At 47.7% G+C, this 19960-nt stretch overlaps 1 protein-coding gene across 1 annotated transcript in view; it reads right to left on the bottom strand.

Annotated features, from left to right (window-relative positions):
• Nucleotides 1-19960, bottom strand: part of MYH13 (myosin heavy chain 13) — a 71933-nt gene that overhangs the window by 26925 nt on the left and 25048 nt on the right. Inside the window, exons 14-22 of the mRNA XM_010379594.2 lie at nucleotides 19277-19426; nucleotides 19012-19182; nucleotides 17599-17908; nucleotides 14502-14575; nucleotides 14324-14411; nucleotides 7563-7680; nucleotides 6607-6730; nucleotides 4904-5040; nucleotides 1636-1891 (exon numbers count right to left, since the gene is read on the bottom strand). Of these exons, the coding sequence (XP_010377896.2) occupies nucleotides 1636-1891; nucleotides 4904-5040; nucleotides 6607-6730; nucleotides 7563-7680; nucleotides 14324-14411; nucleotides 14502-14575; nucleotides 17599-17908; nucleotides 19012-19182; nucleotides 19277-19426 (1428 nt within the window). The remainder of the gene's footprint in view (nucleotides 1-1635; nucleotides 1892-4903; nucleotides 5041-6606; nucleotides 6731-7562; nucleotides 7681-14323; nucleotides 14412-14501; nucleotides 14576-17598; nucleotides 17909-19011; nucleotides 19183-19276; nucleotides 19427-19960) is intronic.

Raw genomic sequence — 19960 nt, 5'->3', positions numbered from 1 at the left:
GATGGTCTCGATCTCCTGACCCTGTGATCCACCCGTCTCGGCCTCCCAAAGTGCTGGGATTACAGGCTTGAGCCACCACGCCCGGCCTAAGAGTATTTTAAGACACATACTGCAGGGTAATGCGTGGGAGGAGACTGGCACATGTGCTAATGTTTATTGAACATCTATAAACATGAGCTGTGTGCTAGGCATTTTACAGGCATTAACTGTTCATTCTTCAACAGCTGGATGAGGTGAGTACTGTGACTATGCCCATTTTACAGATGAGACAACGGAAGCACAAAGAGGATACATAGCTCGCCCAAGGTCACGCGGCTCTCAGGTGGAACATCTGGGATAGAAACCCAGTTATCTGGTTCCAAGAACTGTTCTCTTGCCTGCTGTGCCTGGGAAAGTGCTCCTGTTAACTCACTATAGGGGTTGGGAAATCACGTGAAAAGGGGAGTGGAAAATGCTCTGCATAAAAAACAAAAGGTAAAAGTATTTGGAGGTTTATTAAAAAGGGAAAATTATAAATGTCTTCACTCTGTGAAAGAGGCAATTATACTGCCCCATTTCTTTTCTTTTTTCTTTTTCTTTTTCTTTTTTTTTTTTTTTTTTTTTTTGAGATGGAATCTTGCTCTGTCGCCAGGCTGGAGTGCAGTGGCGTGATCTTGGCTCACTGCAACTTCCACCTCCCGGGTTCAAGCGATTCTCCTGTTCAGCCTCCCGAGTAGCTGGGACTACCTGTGTGTGCCACCACACCTGGCTAATTTTTTTTTTTTGTATTTTTAGTAGAGATGGAGTTTCACCATGTTAGCCAGGATGGTCTTGATCTCCTGACCTTGTGATCCACCTACCTCAGTCTCCCAAAGTGCTGGGATTACAGGCATGAGCCACCACGTCCAGCCTATATCCTCCCATTTCTTTGATAAAATTATGTATGTTTAAAGCACTTTTTTTTTTTTGAGATCGGGGTCTCACTATGTTGCCCAGGCTGGAGTGCAGTGGCATGTTCTCAGCTCACTGCAGCCTCAACCGCCTGGGCTCAGGTGATCCTCCCACCTCAGCCTTCTGAGTATCTTGGACTAGAGACATGCACCACCATGGCTGGCTAGCTTTTAGAATTTTTTTTTATAGAGATGGGGTTTTGCCATGATACCCAGGCTGGTCTTGAACTCCTGAGCTCGAGCGATCCTCCCACCTCGGCCACCCAAAGTGTTGGGCTTACAGGCGTGAGCCACCGCGCCTGGCCTAAAGTACTTTTTACGTATTATTGTAAATCATATATGGACAATTACTCTTGTGACTTTGAATTGGGTTAATTTTGATTATTTATTTTTATTCGTATTGTTTAAAAGGTGTGGTGCATATACGTATGACACATATATATCCCTCATGCCCACAGCAAAATATATCTAATTCTGTGATGTCGGGGACAAATCAGAGCACAGATTCTCTTTGCAGACATAATTTCTGGCACTCACTGCTTTGGCGAAGCCCGGGACCAGGCATCCTTTTACAAGCAATACTCCATACAACCACTGGGTGGCACCACTGTCTCTTGAATAGACACCTGATGGTGCCCTCAACCTTCCTCCCCCTTTTCTGTCCTCCAGAATCTGTGTTTTGCGTTCTTAAGTAGGAGGTACTTACAGACTGGACCTGCAATTGGAGGTCATTCTTTTCCTGCAGCAGGGAGACCATTTTCTCCTCCAGCTCCTTCCGGCGAGCCTCGGATCGGGCCAGTTCTTCCTTGGTCCTCTTGAAGTCTTCCTTCATGGTGGCCATCTCCTTCTCGGCCTCTGCACTCTTCAGCAGGGGCTTGATTTTGAAGAACAGGTTCATCCAGGGCCAGTGCTTGACGTTCATAAAAGAGCGGATGTTGTACTGGATGCAGAAGATGGAGTCCCTGTACACCCATTAGGACTCGAATTAATAAACCCAGCAAGGTCTGGTCTCTGCACCCCCCACCTGCCCCCATGGGCCCCATCCTCCATCCTTCCTGGTTAGGTGGGGAGGTGCAGCCAAGCTTGGCAGATCCTCTGGATCCAGAGTAGGTCTGCAAATGAGGGGCAGAGGAGACAGAGGCACGTGCACAGGTTGGAAGGTAGGAGAGGTCATGGGGCCTCCTGCAGGCACCTGGTCACCTGGCTGCCCCTTCCACCACCCTACTGAGTGCCCTGCCTGAGGGTATCAGTGACTTCCTAATGCTCAATTCAAGGAATAGCTTTCATTCCTATTTTATTGGGTCTTTCTCCCACATTTGATGTGTTAATCAGTTCTCAACTTTTGAAACTTTCTCTGCCTTAGATTCCATGAACATTTTTCCTGTTTCATTGTATTTTGCCATATGAGGTCCCTCTTCCTGCTGAAGAAACCAAGGACTTGTCCTTGGTCATCTCCTAGTCTCTTGCCCTGGTAGAGTTGATCTGTCTTCCCAATTTCTTTCTTTTCTATATATTTTTTTGAGACTTTTTTTTTTTGAGATGGAGTCTTGCTCTGTTGCCCAAGCTAGAGTGTAATGATGCAATCTTGGCTAACTGCAACCTCCACCTCCTAGATTCAAGCAATTCTTCTGCCTCAGCCTCCTGAGTAGCTGGGATCACAGGTGTGGACCACCATGCCTGGCTTTTTTTTTTTTTTTTTTTTTTGAGACAGAGTCTTGCTCTGTCGCCCAGGTTGGAGTGCAGTGGCGCGATCTCGGCTTACTGAAAGCTCCACCTCCCAGGTTCACAGCATTCTGCCTCAGCCTCCCAAGTAGCTGGGATTACAGGCGCCTGCCACCATGCCCAGCTAATTTTTTGTATTTTTAGTAAAGACAAGGTTTCACCATGTTGGTCAAGATGGTCTCGATCTCCTGACCTCGTGATCCACCCGCCTCAGCCTCCCAAAGTGCTGGGATTACAGGTGTGCACCACCATGCCTGGCTTTTTTTTTTGGAGACAGAGTTTTGCTCTGTCGCCCAGGTTGGAGTGCAGTGGCGCGATCTCGGCTTACTGAAAGCTCCGCCTCCCAGGTTCACAGCATTCTGCCTCGGCCTCCCGAGTAGCTGGGATTACAGGCGCCTGCCACCATGCCTGGCTAATTTTTTGTATTTTTAGTAAAGACAAGGTTTCACCATGTTAGTCAGGATGGTCTCGATCTCCTGACCTCGTGATCCACCCGCCTCGGCCTCCCAAACTGCTGGGATTACAGGCGTGAGCCACCACGCCCAGCCCATGCCTGGCTAATTTTTATATTTTTAGTAGAGACAGGGTTTCGCCATGTTGGCCAGGCTGGTCTCGAACTCCTGACTTCAGGTGATCTGCCCGCCTCAGCCTCCCAAAGTGCTGGGGTTACAAGCGTGAGCCACCGAAACCAGCCTGTATTCCTAATTTCTACTGCTGTTTTCATCCCAGCATCACCCACATGATCTCCTCCCCTTCACCCTCCACAGCTTTGTATTTACATAGCTCATGGATTCCTGAACACTGGCTTCTCTTTGCCCTTCTTGAGATTCTTTTCATCTCCGTGCTGGCTTCCATCTGTTTCACCAAGCTCGATGCCTGGGAGTCATTCCTGACGCATACGTAATGGCGGTCCATTATGGCTCTGCCAGTCAGAGTCACACCGGGGATCAGGGAACCAGGGAGAACAGGCTCTCTCGCACACTCTCCCTGCAATCCCTGCAGTCATCAGTGCTGCGATACCTTCTCTTGAATTATCAAAGGAATCAGACTTAAACATTCCTTTAATCCGTGCCCTGCTCTCTAAACCACCAACCACGTCCTACTTCAGGTCCTTGTCATCCCTTGTTTGGACTTCTACCACACTGTGGTCTTGCCCTTCCATAGCCCTTGTGTTCACCCTCCTCCTAGCTGCCAGAGTGACGCAATCCCACCCCTCATCTCCCCACACACCTTCTACAGCACTCCATCAATGACAGGGTACAGCCTGGGTTTCCGAATGTGACACACAGGGACCTCCACTGCCTGCCTCTTGCTCTAGATTCTAGTGACGGCCATTTGCTTGTCGGGCTTCCTCCCAGACCACCCACTCTCAGCTTATGTAGACCTTGCTTCAGGAAGTGCTTTCTTCAGCCGGGCATGCTGGCTCACACCTGTAATCCCAGCACTTTGGGAGGCTGAGGTGGGCGGATCACCTGAGGTCAGGAGTTCAAGACCAGCCTGGCCAACATGGTGAAACCCCATCTCTATTTAAAAAAAAAATATATATATATATATATATGTGTGTGTGTGTGTGTATATATATATATGTGTGTATATATATATATGTGTGTGTGTATATATATGTGTGTGTATATATATGTGTGTGTGTATATATATATGTGTGTGTATATATATATGTGTGTGTGTGTGTATATATATATATATGTGTGTATATATATAAACTAGCCAGACATGGTGGTACACGCCTATGATTCCAGCTACTAGGGAGGCTGAGGTAGGAAGGTCACTTGAACCTGGAAGGTGGAGGTTGCAGTGAGTTGAGATTGTGCCACTGTACTCCAGCCTGGATGATAGAGCAAGACTCTGTCTCAAAAAAAAAAAAAAAAAAAAAAAAGTGCTTCCTTCTCGCTGACATCTTCATGCCAACTCCAACCCCCCAACTAGGCTAGGGGCTTATTCTTGCCAGTTCCCTATCCCCCGACTATAACACGAACATTAGGCTTGTCACAGGCATTAAAACCAGCCATGCACGTGTCTGCTTCCCACTCCTTTGTGACCCTGTGAGGGTTCATTTCTGTCTCCCCAGTGCCATGCAGAGCACCCAGCCCAGGATTGCCGCTCAGTAGATGTGGGTTACACAAATGAAGGAAAGAAAGAGCAAGCACATGGATATCCCAAGACGAAAAGCAGGAAGCGACATCAGCTGCTAAGCAGAGAAGGCAGGATAAGGTGGAGGTGAGGGTCTATGTCACCTCCTCTCCATCATCTTCTTGAACTCCACCCGCATCAGGTACCCCCTGCACACAGCCTGTGTGCGCGTCATTAGCGTCACCAGCTTCTCGTCTCTCATCTCCTCCAAAAGCCCCAGGAGCCCAGCTTTGAAAAACACCTGCATTAAAAGACAGAGGAGCCTTGATCTTTTTCCCCAGCAGGTGTTCAGCCAGGCCCTTGAGAGGGCCTGTTTCTGCCCAGCTCTGAGCCTCAACCTCAGAGCATGGCAGGGGCAGCAATTCCGTTTCCAGGACTTGTTTCCTGGTGACTCTGGTCTCCTCAGTGGCCCCTCCTGGGCGGTGAGGCAGCCTGTTCCAGAGTCTGTTCCAGGCTGGGTGTGGTGGCTCATGCCTGTAATCCCAGCTCTTTGGGAGGCCAAGGCAGGCAGAACATTTGAGGTCAGGAGTTCAAGACCAGCGTGGCCATCATGGTGAAACCCTGTGTGTACTAAAAACACAAAAATTATCCAGGCGTGGTGGTATCTGGGCACCTGTAATCCCAGATACTCAGGAGGCTGAGGCAGGAGCATCACTCCAGCCTGGGAGGTGGAGGTTGCAGTGAGCAGAGATTGCGCCATTGCACTCCAGCCTGGGCGACAGAGCAAGACTCTGTCTCAAAACAAAACAAACAAAACAACAACAACAAAAACCCAAAACAACAACAAAAAAACAACCTGTTCCAGGCCCCACCAACCCACAGAGACCAGTTCTGACAGAGCTCACGTACAGGAAACAAAGATGAGTCCAGAAAGAAACCATGGGATGCGATTGTGCCCAGATCAGAGAGACTCACAGATGCACTGGCTTCACTCTCTTTCTCTGTCCATCCGGGAACGTTGGTCCTACCCTCAGGCCCACTTCACCCACTCCCTCCGTAACATTCCAGGGAAACCAAGCACCCTGTGGGGCCAGCAGGCTCTTCCTTGGTGGGGACCCCCAGCCTGCCCCTTTCTGAGATGTGAATCTTCGGAGGCAAGCCAGGATTTGAAGCTGACCTTTGCCACTTACTATCTATCCATGTGTGACCTTGAGTCAGTTTCTAAACCTCCCAAGAACCTGAAGAGTCAGTGCCACCCTTGTCAGCATCACTCCCACCTCGCTGGATAGTGAGGAGTCAGTGAAGTACGTGCAGGAGGCTTCTCACGGGGCTGATACTCACGTGCTCAATAAATGGCAGCTAGTTTGTCTTTGTCTTTGTGTTTTGAGACGGCTTCGCTCTGTTGCTCAGGCTGGAGTGCAGTAGGGTGATCAAGCGCACTGCAACCTCCATCTCATGGCCTCAAGCAATCCTACTTCAGCCTCCCAGAAGCACTGGGATTATCGGCATGAGCCACTGTGCCCTGCCTGATAGCTGGTTTTATTGGTTATGGTCATTCTTCTCAAGGTGTCTCTGAAGTCCTCTCTACGTTCTCCTCTTTTCAGCTCATTCTTATCTCTGGGACACTAGAGTTCCCCATTGGCTTTTCCTATCCTTGCTGCATGGTGAGGCTTAGGCTTCCAATCTAAGCTTCCAGCCACGTACAAACCAATAGGGAGATAAGCTCTCTCTACCTAGACACAGAGCTCCCTTTACCTAGGTGACTGGGCAAGGATGGTCAGGTGGAGCAGAAGGGGAAAGGGATCAGCTAACAAGCAGCCCAGGGCTGTGGGGTTACTAGGGGAGTCCCACCCTCACCTCTGCTCACCTTGGTATTACCGAACCTGAACTGCTCCCGGTCCACATCGATGGAGTTCAGGAGCTTCTCTGAGGCATTTTTGCTATCAATGAACTGCCCTTCAGGGATAGCACTGGCATTGAGGATCCGGTACCTAAGGAGAGAGGACATTTCCCGAATGGATTCCAATCCCTGGAAAGGCTTCATAGCTGAGACCAGGCCTTCTAGAATCTTCTCCTGCTCTAGCCTTAGGAGGAAGTGGAATATTGTACAGCTGGTCTGGGAGATGGGAATAGCTAGGGGCTGATTCTAGCAAGGAGGCCATGGTGGGTGGGAGAGAAGCATGAAAGAAGGAAGCCCAGCTGAGTGCATGGTGGGAAGTTTGCTGTCAGAGGAAATGGTTCTCCTCTGGCTTAGAAGAGCCTTGAAATCAACCGTGACCTGCAGACCTTAGTTCTCCTACTTCTGGAAGTTCCTCTCCTGTCCTCCATCCTGGATGAGGCCTGGATTTGCGCACCCCAATGGCGGCTCAGAGGACAGAGTTAGTCTAGAGCTGCGGGCCTCAGCTGGGGGTGATTTGGCAATGTCTGGAGAGTTTTGATTGTCACAGCTCAGCGGAGAGGGGTGTGGTTTGCCACCACATCTCTGAGTAGAGGGCAGGGTTACTGCTAAAATCCTCCCACACCCAGCACAGCCTCCACAATAAAGGACTGAATGTCTAGCTTGAATGTCCATAGTTCGGAAGTTGAGACATCCTGGCCTAGAGTCACAATCAGGCTAGAGGGTCTGGGCTCTGAATTTGGAACCACTTGGGCTGGCCCAGCACTCACTGTGGGCATAGTGTCAGTTCCTCCAGCAAGAGATGAAGTCCGTGGAAACTCTGGGAGGCTTGGGAGCTCCCCAAATACCCAGGCCGAAGAGTGTCTTTGGGGAATGCAGAAGTTGCCCTCGGAAGGAGAGAGATACACAGGAGAGAGGGAACCTACCGCTGCTTGAAGTCAGCATAGAGGATCCGGCTAGGGAATCCCTTTCTGCAAATCCGGATGCCCTCGAGGACCCCGTTACAGCGCAGCTGGTGCATGACCAAGTAGTGGTCCATCACACCTGGAGAGAGAACGTCCCGGGGGTGTGCCTGTGACCCCTTCATTTGTTGATGGTCTGAGGCACTATGAAACCCTCCAGCACATCCACACTTGAGTGGGAGAGTCAGTGCCAGCTCCAAGGTAGAGGACTAGGAGTGGCTGGAGCCTGCCTGCGGGTCCCGCAGTAGAAATAATCCCAACCTCTTGGGGAGATGCTAGCATCCCATAACCATGGCAATAAGAGCCAAAGCATTGTGCTTTCTGTCCTCAGCCCTGACTCTATAGCAAGGCTGCAAAAGGGGGCAGAGTGAATGCGGGGTGCACTTGGGCTTCCTGTGGGATAACCTGAGATGTCTTCTTGCATCTACACAATGATGGAGATGGAAAAATCTGCAGGCTGCGGCTGCAGAAGAGTAACCCAGCAAAGAAGAGGAGGCCGGCTGGGCATGGTGGCTCATGCCTATAATCCCAGCACTTTGGGAGGCCAAGGTGGGTGTATTGCCTGAGGTCAGGAGTTCGAGACCAGCCTGGCCAACATGGTGAAATCCAGTTTCTACTAAAAATACAAAAATTAGCCAGGCATAGTGGCACACGCTTATAATCCCAGCTACTTGGGAGGCTGAGGCAGGAGAATTGCTTGAACACAGGGGGCGGAGGTTGCAGTGAACTGAGATTGAGCCCTTGCACTCCAGGCCTAGGCAACAAGAGTGAAACTCTGTCTCAAAATAATAATAATAATAATAATAATAATGAAAGAAAGAAAAAAGAAGAGGAGGCCATGGGAGGGGACCCAGAGGTGGGCTGAAGGCAGGGCGGTGGTCATCTGCTGACCACTCAGCCCTTGCTCTAGGAATTGGGGGAGAAATGGAGCTTGGCTGGAAGGAGAGGAGCCAGAGGGGTGAGCCCCCCTGGGGAGGTAATGCGGGTGCTCGTGGTAACCAGCCTGGGTCAGGCACAGATCAAACTAGGATGGAGAAAATTCTGTCTCAGGTCTGTGTGAGGGGTTAGAGGAGAGGGGCTACGGCAACCTGATGGCTTCTCTTTGTGGACTCCCTAAGTTGCTGGGAGGGGGGTGGGGCCAAAGCTGGCTTTGACTTAACCTTAGAGAAGCTTCTAGAATGCCCACATGCTTCCCTGGTAGTTGTGAGGAGACATCACTATACAATTAGATGATTTTTTAAGGCTTTGGTAGAGCTGCAATGTCAGATACAGTAGTGACCAGCCACATGTGGCTATTTACATTTAAATTCATTAAAATTAAAAATTAATTAACATTTTAAAACTTTTCATGTAAATGTAAACATTTCATGTAACGGTGGCCACCCTATTGAATAGTGCAGACATGGGGCATTTAATCATTTCTGAAAGTCCTATCAGGCGGTGATTCTCTAGAAAAAAATGTGATTAAGAGCAAGGAGAAAATGTCTCAGACATTCAGAGAACCAGCCAGGTGCAGTGGCTCACGCCTGTAATCCCAGCACTTGGAAGGCCGAGGTGGGCAAATCACCTGAGGTCAGGAGTTCGAGACCAGCCTGGCCAACATGGTGAAACCCCATCTCTTAAAACTACAAAAATTAGCCAGGCGTGGTGGTGGGCACCTGTAGTCTCAGCTACTGGGGAGGCTGAGTCAGGAGAATCGCTTGAACCCGGGAGACGGAGGTTGCAGTGAGCCGAGATCATGCCACTCCACTCCAGCATGGGTGACAGAGCAAGACTCAGTCTCAAATAAATAAATAAATAAATAATTAAATAAAATAATTAAAAAAAGAAATTCATAGAACCGCCCATGTGGAGAGAACTTTAGAAATGGTCTAATTCGACTCCCATGAGCTCTCAGATGATGATTCTGAGTGTCCTGAGTGGTTAAGATCCCAGCTGTGCTGTTTACTAGCTTTGTGGACTCGGGCTGTATCTGCCTCAATGTCTCTATTTGTAAAATAAGGATAATAATGTAGATTGAGCGTCCCCAATCAGAAAATTCAAAGCTTGAAAACTTTGAGCTCCAACCTGCTGCCACAGTGGAGAATTCCACAACTGAGCTCGTGAGGCAGGTTGCAGCCAAAACTGTTTCATGTATACAATTATTTAAAATATTCTATACAATTACCTTAGGGCTATGTGTATAAGACCCATATGAAACAGATGAATTTTGTGTTTAGACTTAGTCCCATCCCAAGATATCTCATTAGGCTCATATAGATATTCCAATAGCCACAGAAATTTAAAGTGTAAAACACTCCTGGTCCCAAGCATTTCAGATAAAGGGATATTCAACCCATAGTATCTATTTCATCAGGCGGTTGAGGATTAACTGAGTTAAGATGAGTACAGGCTGGGCACGGTGGCTCACGCCTGTAATCCCAGCACTTTGGGAGGCCGAGGTGGGCGGATCGCCTGAAGTCAAGAGTTCGAGACCACCCTGGCCAACATGGTGAAACCCTGTCTCTACTAAAAATACAAAAAATTAGCTGGGGGGCGTGGTGTGTCCCTGTAATACCAGCTACTCGGGAGGCTGAGGCAGGAGGATTGCTTAAACCTGGGATGCAGAGGTTGCAGTGAGCTGAGATCGTACCACTGCACTCCAGCCTGAATGACAGTGTGAGACCCTGTCTTGAAAAAAAAAAAGAGAGAGAAAAGATCAGTACAGAGGTTAAAATGGTGAAAGCAGGCATGATTAACACTTGCTTTAACCATGTGCCTGAGGCCTCTTTCTTCTTAAGCGCCAGGAGCAGAGAGAAAAAGGCATAATTACAAGAAAATGGAAGCTTCTAGAGCCAGAAGAAAGCCAAAAGGACCATCATTTTATGGTGGGGAGGCCAGAGCTGCCACCATGCTTGCCAGGCTGTCCATCCTGTTAAGGGCCGTGTCCCACTTGGACTGGGAGATCTTTTCTAATTCCTGCAGAGGCATCCTATGGGGTGGCAGGGCCCTGGGGGAGACTGAGGCCCAGAGAGGTGAAGGGCTTTGCGAGGCCGTAGCAGAGCTGATGCGGGACTCTCCTCTCTCACAGGGCCCTCTAGTTTGTGCAGACTCAGAATCCTGAGCTGAGTTCTCTTATGGCTTGCCCTGTTTTTCCTCAAACCTGGCCTGAGTTGTTTTCTATCAGGTCCATGTAAAGGGCCTCCTTTGTTTTTGTACCAACGTGCAAAACTTCTAAAAATTTCCCTGAGCTATTCTCTCATTTTTCTGCTCCAGCTGCTGAAGGGTTTTTCCTCTTTACTTCTCCAAGTGTATCACTTCCATCCCACTCCTTTCTCCAGCCATCTTCGCCTCCATGGGCAGGGGTGTTCGCCATGCTTTTGAAATATGCTGTATCTTATGATGCTCTGGCATCTTGGGGCCTCGCTGGTTCAGGAGAGACTGCCCTTCCTGGGGGCTAGCTAATTCCAGGAGATAGCAAACAAATTCCCGCAAGCACATCTTTCAGATGCAAACCAACTATCCAAAGCCCTTAACCCCCGACCCCTACCTTTGTCAGGCTCTCACAGGGCTCTTACACTCTGGGCCAGTATTTCCCTGCCCTGGTCACCTCAGGGCCCCGGGTACCGGCCAACTTGAGAAAGTCCCTACATTTTGAAGCCCTGCTGAAACCATTCAAACTTGCCAGTGCTGAACCTGCTTGGCCTGTTCATGCTTCCTCACTGGCTCCATCCCATGGGAATGACCCTCAAGGCTCTGGCCTGTGATTTCTCCTTACTCCCCCACCCCCAAACCCAGCCCTGGTGCTTCCCCTCATGGCCCTCTGTGGCAGGCCCCCTCCTCTCGAGCACTGCGTCTTTTTTTTTTTTTTTTTTTGAGACAGAATCTCCCTCTGTCACTGAGGCTGGAGTGCAGTGGCGCAATCTCGGCTCACTGCAACCTCCGCCTCCCGGGTACAAGCAATTCTGCCTCATCCTCCCAAGTAGCTTGGATTACAGGCATGCGCCACTACGCCAGGCTAATTTTTGTACTTTTAGTAGAGGCACGGTTTCACCATGTTAGGCTGGTCTCAAACTCCTGACCTCAGGTGACCCACCCACCTCAGCCTCCCAAAGTGTTGGGATTACAGGCATGAGCCACCATGCCCAGCCGTGACTGTCTTTTTAATGGTAACCATCTTCTGGTCTGTTGACCTCTCCATCCCTTAACAATAATAAAACCTACATTTAAAAACAGCAGCGAGCCAGCCTTTGGTGAGTCAGCAGCACAGACTTAGCAGGCCCCAGGTTTGCTGCACGAGGAGAATGAGAGGAGTAGAGGCTGGAGCCTGCTCCTGAGGGTTCCCTGTTCAGCAGATGAGCACAGGATCTGTGCCTGTGAAGCCCCGGAGGATTCGGGAGAACTAGCAAACCGCGTATGTGCCTGTGGGTGGGGAGGAACTTGAGATTTGATCGTGGATTGTGATTCCCAGCCCCTGCTCTAGGTGCCCTGGGGTGAGGCATGGAAATCTCCATAGTCTCTAGTCTTCTAGAAAATAAAGAGGGCACACTAGGTGCTGTCTAAGGTGTCACCAGGCTTCTGTATCAGTGTTGGGCTATTCCCAGAAATGGACATGAAAACAGAGATGTAGGTGCCAGAGCTAAGGAGAAGCAAGCACAACAGAAGAGGACAGATATTTCAGCAACATTTACCTTCCCAAAGAAAAGGTAGGGCCGGGCGCAGTGGCTCATGCCTGTAATCCCAGCACTTTGGGAGGCTGAGGCGGGCAGATCACGAGGTCAGGAGATCGAGACCATCCTGGCCAACATGTTGAAACCCCATCTTTACTAAAAATACAAAAAATTAGCTGGGCGTGGTGGCGGGCACCTGTAGTCCCAGCTACTCGGGAGGCTGAGGCAGGAGAATACCTTGAATCAGGGAGTCGGAGGTTGCAGTGAGCCGAGATCGTACCACTGCACTCCAGCCTGGTGACAGAGCAAGGCTCTGTCTCAAAAGAAAAAATAAAATAATGTAAGCCAGTGCATTACCAAAAGCCTTCCTCCCAGAGGTACAGTTTAAAGCCATCTCCTGCCACGTTGCAGGCCATCTGCTGAGAGAGGAGTCAGGCCACAAGCATGTTTGATTTATGCAAGCGTGTACTCAACGACGACAGTAATGGAAACGGATTTTTTCCAAGACCTACATAAAAGCCAATGATTTTGTGTGATGCTTAACCAAAGAAACCACTCTTCCCAACACTGGAGAAGCTGGTTCACTGGTCAGGAGGCTGCAGGATACCCCAACTAATGCATATCACAATGATGTAGCTGGTTATTGCCTTTGACTTAGACTTTAGAACCTAACTTTCATGGAAGATACAATTTCACTAACTATACCACACCTGGCTATTGGGGAGTTAAAGTTTCTAGTTCTGAGTGACGACGATGATGATAATGATAATAATAATAATAATAATTAACATCCAACATTTGCTGGGTGTTCACAATGTGCTCAGCCCTGTTGTAAATGCTTGACTTGCACTTACTCATTGAACCCTCACGACAACCCTCTAAGATGGGTTAAATGAGCTGATATTTGCAAAGTGAGTAACCACTTTATGACTGCTTATTGAAGAAGGAAATAATAGATAAAAATGCCACTTGTATCCTTGTTTTATAGACAGAAAGCTGAGGCAGAAAATGCTCAGATGCTCTGCTTAGGGCCACGTGGTAATAGGAGAACTATTTTTTTTTTCCCCGACAATCTATACCTCTGCTTACTTGTAATGTTGCAGAGGCAGGATGTTTAATTCTGAGCTGGGAGGCCCGTGTTGGGCATAGAACAGCTCAGCTGGTGAGTGCACTACCCCATAGGCACAGCTCCACGTCGCAGTTGGTTTTCCTCTTTGTGACAAATAACACTGAAAAAGCTAGACTCCAAGAATGTTCGCAAATCAGGATGAAGTGACGGTGAAAGGAGTCCTCTATTGCACAGGGTTCTATATTTATACATAGTCTCTGATTCTCAGTTTTCTCATTTATAAACTGGAGATCAATACGTGTATCTTGCAGAGAACTGTTGCAAGGATTCGGGATAATATAACAAAGTGATTGACATGAAGTATGGCCTCAAACAGTTGTTACTGATGCTAGTTTGATTATGGGATACCTAAGATGATTATTTACCTAATGTAGTGGTATTTAACTTTGGGCTAAAGGAGGCCAACACAGACTTCATCTTATGAAAGCTGTGGACACACAATATTTTGAATAGGATTCCATAGTAGGCGTGCCAGATAAGATACAGATGTGCCGTTCAATGTGAATTTCAGATAAACGATGGATACTTTTTTGGAGGAAGTATATTCCAAATATTGCATGGGTCACATTTATATTAAGACATTTTTCATTGTTTATCTGAAATTGAAATGTAATAACATTTAATACGGCATTCGGTTTTTAACATTTTTGTGGTCACATAATAGTTGAACATATTTGTGGGGTACACGTGGTATTTTGATACAAGCGTGAAATGTGCAAAGATCATATCTGCATAACTGGGATATCCATCACCTCAAACATTGATCATTTCTTTGTGTTGGGTACATCCGGTATTTTTATCTGCTAAATCTGGCAACCCTATTTCAGAGACCGCTTTCAGAAATGATACAGACCATCACTCTTTCCAAGAGCACACCCACAGAATTCTGCATTTATCTCAGGGCGTCCTGTTCTGTTCAAATACTTGGCAAGATCTCTGGTACTTACCAGGAGTCTTGGTCTCATTGGGAATCAGACATCGTACAAAGTGAGGGTGGGTGCTCCTTAAGTTAGTCATCAATTTGTTTAGATTTTCCTGGGACATAAACCAAAACAAGCACATTTAGCAAATGCCGTTTCACTGGGCAGAAAAACAACCGGATGTGGAAGCTGCCAAAACACCAACCCTGAACACGGCCGACACAGTCTGGAAAGAGGAGCCCTTCTTCTTCCCGCCCTTCTTGCTTCCCCCGGAGTCGCCTAGAGACAGACACAGAAGGGCATGTCAGATGTATCCCAGAGGACCCAGCAGTGGGCTTCCTGAACCACCCCTTCCCAGTCCCGAGTTCTGGTTTCCTTTTGACATGAGAGACCTGAGGTTTTGTTGCTTTGTTTGTTTGTTTTAGACAGTCTTGCTCTGTCCTCCAGGCTAGAGTACAATGGCACAGTCTTGGCTCACTGCAACCTCCACCTCCCAGGTTCAAGCCATTCTCCTGCCTGAGCCTCCCAAGTAGCTGAGACTACAGGTGTGCACCACCATGCCTGGCTAATTCTTGTATTTTTAGGAGAGACAAGGTTTCACCACGTTGGCCAGGCTGGTCTTGAACTCCTGACCTCAACCCCCCAAAGTGCTGGGATTACAGGTGTGAGCCACCGTGCCTGGCCTGTTAGTTTGTTTTTAAAATGCCTCCAAACTACCCAGGATTGAGAACCCTCAGCTTTATCATTGTGGGAACGAGGTGGGAGTGAGGTGTGGGTAGTATTTAACTGAGAGTATAACTCAAACTCTCAGTATGAAAGGGAAGTCCTTTCCTTTAGAAATCAGACCTGAAAGCAAACTGAATAATTCGCAAGATTGAGATGTCCCTCTTAATGTTTGTAGTTTCTTTCTTTTTCTCTTTTTGTTTGTTTGGTTTGAGACAGAGTCTCACTGCGATGCCCAGGCTGGAATGCAATGGTGCAGTCTCGGCTCCCTGCAACCTCTGCTTCCCAGGTTCAAGCGATTCTCCTGCCTCAGCCTCCCAAGTATCTGGGACTACAGGCGAGCATCACCATGTCCGGCTAATTTTTGTATTTTTAGTAGAGATGGGTTTCACCATATTGGCCAGGCTGGTCTTGAACTCCTGACTTCAAGTGATCCGCCCACTTGGCCTCTCAAAGTGCTGAGATTATGGGTGTGAGCGACCACGCCTGGCAATGTTTGTAGTTTCTTTCACGAATTTACCTCCTTTTATTCTTTAATCCCTGTTTATCTCTAAATGAGTACGTAACTGAAAGTAGTAACACGGAATTTTCTCAAGAATATTTTATAAGTTGATTTGTTTTTCCTTTCCTAAAGGAAACAACTCAACTTACCATCTTAATTTGGAGTCTACTTTTTCCGAATGACTCAATTTTCTCTGATACTTAATCAAGATGTAGCCTTGGGGGAAAATGCCATGTCTCGGTCTCCCCCGTCTTCCTTTCCCTTCACCCCACTTTGTCCCCGGCGTCTAGCATGAATCTGTGTTTGGACTGGGGAAGGGAAGGCAGAAAAGCCACTTCCCCAAATCCACATGAACACAGGGTCTTATGTTAGAGTTGATGTTGTGTCTAGGTGAGTTTATGCAATGTAGTTACAGAGATATTGTGATCAGATTCAAAGAAAATGATTTTCATCATTGAGGTTTACGTATGTGCCCATTTCCCATTTATTGCATTCCCTTGCCCAGAGGATATTAGGCTTTCATTTTTAAAAAATAATCTCATTGTCTAATGAATAATTATATTTCATATAGTGTATTAATTTATTAATTGTATGCATTTAAAATGGCATATAATGTTAAAACTCTATGTTGGTAACTATTTAAAAGTATATTTACTGGTAATCTTGAAAAGCGATACTGGCTTGTGTTACTTATTTATTTGAGATAGGGTCTCACTCTGTCATCCAGGCTGGAGTGCAGTGGCACAATCATGGCTCACTGTAATCTCAGTCACCCAACCTCATGTGATCCTCCCAGCTCAGGTTCCCAAGTAGCTGGACTACAGGTGTGCACCACCACTTCTGGCTAATTATTTTATTTTATTTTATTTTGTTTTGTTTTGTTTTAGAGACAGGATCTCTATGTTGCCCACATTGGTCTTGAACCCCTGGCCTCAAATGATCCTTCCGCCTCAGCATCCCAAACTGTTGAGATTACAGGTGTGAGCCACCACACCTGGCCCCTGTGTAGCCACTTTGGGAAGGAGTTCAGAAGTTACTCAAAACTTTGAACACAGTTGTCATATGACCCAGCAACTCTACTCCTAGGTACTGTATATACCCCAAAAGAATTGCCAATATATGTTCACATATAAACTTCTATACAGATGTTCATAGCAACATCATGCTGAGTAGCCAGAAAGTTCATCGGCTGATGAATGTGCAGACAAAATGTGATATATTCATACAATGAACTATTATTTGTCTGTAGGAAAGAACAAAGTCCTGATACATGCTACAACAGGAACAGACCTTGAAAACAGTAGCCTGAACGAAAGAAGCCAGACACAAAAGAGCATCCAGTACATAATTCAGTTTACACGAAATGCCCAGATAGGCAAATCTACAGAGATAGAAAGTTGATGAGTGGTTGCCAGAGGCTAGGAATAGAAATCTGCTCATGGGGACGGACGCGGTGGCTCACGCCTCTAATCCCAGCACTTTGGGAGGCCGAGGCGGGTGGATCATGAAGTCAGGAGATCAACACCATCCTGGCCAACATGGTGAAAGCCTGTCTCTACTAAAATACAAAAAAATTAGCCAGGTGTGGTGGTGCATGCCTGTAGTCCCAGCTACTTGGGAGGCTGAGGCAGGAGAATCTCTAGAACCCGGGAGGCGGAGGTTGCAGTTTCACCTTGTTGGCCAGGCTGGTCTCAAACTCCTGACCTCAAGTGATCGGCCCCCGCCTTGGCCTCCCAAAGAGCTGGGATTACTGGCATGAGCCACCGGGCCTGGCCAAAACCACTACATGGTTTTAAGGGGGAATTTTATTATATGTGAATTATACCTCAATAGAAAACTATTAAACAATGTGATGTTGACTATCTTGGCCACTGAGAAGTCCTGTTTACCTCCATACAGCTCTATCTCTGACAGAAGAGGAAGAATAAGAGCAGGAGGAAGAAAAATGGAGCTGAAAGACAGAAACATCATACTCAGCTGAAGCTCAGGTCTGATTACTGCTTCTTCACGAGCAGCTCTGGGTTAGAAGTAATTACATAGAACGTCCCACAGAGGGAAAGAAATGATAGAATTTTACCTGTGTCTGCACCAGCATAGTTGGAAAAAAGGAAGGAGAGAAGCTTCATTGCAGACTTCTGGTACAGCCCCACCACAGTCTCGTTCAGGGGGTCCTTGTTCTTGTCGAGCCAGCCGGCAATGTTGTAGTCCACGGTGCCGGCGTAGTGCACCAGCGAGAAGTGAGCCTCAGGCTTGCCTTTGGCAGGCTTGGGCTTCTGGAAGTTATTGGACTTTCCAAGATGCTGGTCATACAGCTTGTTCTTGAAGGAGGTGTCTGTTGCCTTGGGGAACATGCACTCCTCTTCCAGGATGGAGAAGATGCCCATAGGCTGGAAAGAGGATAACAGAGTCTACACCTCCACATATACTAGTGCATACCCACGCTCCATGGTCTGGAGAAGCCAAAAGAACTTCTTTGGTGCTTTCGCTCCGGTACTAGGAACGCTGGCATGTACGCTCTGGGGGAGCAAGTCTCTTGGTCTGTTTGGGGGATGACCAGAAAGTGCTAGGCATAAAGTATGTGCTTAATTAATAGCTGCTGAACAAAAGAATATAGGATGAAATTATGTGTGTATAAATGTAGCACACTTTTTTCAATAGGTTTACAAAAAAAGTAAAGTTTCATATATAGCCATAAAGTAATGTGAGTAATATTTTTGAACAATAATGTCTCAATTTCTCAGTAGCCACCTTAGGAAGATATACTCATTCCAACATGAGCAGTGCTCAAATGTTATGAGAATTCCTTTTTAAAAAGTTAATGTCGGCCCAGCATGGTGGCTCACGTCTGTAATCCCAGTACTTTGGGAGGCTGAGACGGGCAGGTCACAAGGTCAGGAGTTCGAGACCAGCCTGGCCAACACGGTGAAACCCCGTCTCTACTAAAAACACACACACACACACAAATTATCCAGGTGTGGTGGCAGGCACCTGTAGTCCCAGCTATTCAGGAGGCTGAGGCAGGAGGATTGCTTAAACCTGGGAGGCAGAAGTTGCAGTGAGCCAAGACCGTACCACTGCACTCCAGCCAGGGTGACAGAGCAAGACTCCATCTCAAAAAAAAAAAAAAAAAAGTTAATGTCCACTCCTGTTTTCATAGTTACATCCCTCCAAGAGCCACACTGCTCCACGGTTCTGCCTGCTTGGGTCTTTGGGTAAGTCAAATAGGTAAGAAATGCCACAGTCCTTACTGGGGTTCTATCACATTCTTGCAGATAACTGAGCCCTTGGATTTTAATGACCCATAAGCCTTTTTAAGTGTCAGAACAGATTTAGGACATTCATTCTCTTTGCACAAAGACATTCAGTTATCTATCTGAAGGCTTGCAGCCTGGGGACTGGGGGCACCAATCTGTGAGCAGAAAAGAATCAGAGCAAGAAGGGGAGGGTCCCCACCAAGGAGGAGCTGTCCTGGGAAGCAGTATCTCTCTACCTTCTCGATGAGCTCGATGCAGGCAGCCAGGTCCATCCCGAAGTCAATGAACTCCCACTCGATACCTTCCTTCTTGTACTCCTCCTGCTCCAGCACGAACATGTGGTGGTTGAAAAACTGTTGCAGTTTCTCGTTGGTGAAGTTGATGCACAGCTGCTCCAGGCTGTTGAACTGGGTGATTCAAATATCAAAGAATTTGAGTGACCTTGGAAAATACATTGGAGATGCAGCAAAGCAGACAAGAAAGTAGAAGGCCACAGCTCACATCAAAGATCTCAAAGCCAGCAATGTCCAAGACCCCGATGAAGTACTGCCTGGGCTGCTTGGTGTCCAGCTGCTGGTTGATGCGGGTGACCATCCACAGGAACATCTTCTCGTAGACGGCTTTGGCCAGAGCACCCACCGAGTTGGTCACCTTGAAAATGGATCACCCACTCAACCCTTGAGTTAGTGTTTCTATGGCTGCATTAAGTTGAAACATATGAAATTGACTTGAAAATCAAAAGCTGTTGGCTGAACATGGTGGCTCACACCTGTAATCCCAGCACTCTGGGAGGCCGAGGTGGGCAGATCACGAGGTCAGGAGATCGAGACCATCCTGGCCAACATAGTGAAATCCTGTCTCTACTAAAAATACAAAAAACTAGCCGGGCGAGGTGGCGGCGCCTGTAGTCCCAGCTACTCGGGAGGCTGAGGCAGGAGAATGGCATGAACCCGGGAGGCGGAGCTTGCAGTGAGCTGAGATCTGGCCACTGCACTCCAGCCTGGGTGACAGAGCGAGACTCCGTCTCAAAAAAAAAAAAAAAAAAAAAAATACAAAAATTAGCCAGGTGTGGTGGCATGTGTCTGTAGTTCCAGCTATTCAGGAGGCTGAGGCAGGAGAATCACGTGAACTTGGGAGGCGGAGGTTGCAGTGAGCCAAGATTGCGCCACTGCACTCCAGCCTGCA

The sequence above is a fragment of the Rhinopithecus roxellana genome, chromosome 19 (genome assembly GCF_007565055.1).
Source record: "Rhinopithecus roxellana isolate Shanxi Qingling chromosome 19, ASM756505v1, whole genome shotgun sequence".
Taxonomy (NCBI): Eukaryota; Metazoa; Chordata; class Mammalia; order Primates; family Cercopithecidae; genus Rhinopithecus; species Rhinopithecus roxellana.
Note: the sequence above shows the minus strand (reverse complement) of the source record. Positions and strands in the feature narration are given on the sequence as shown.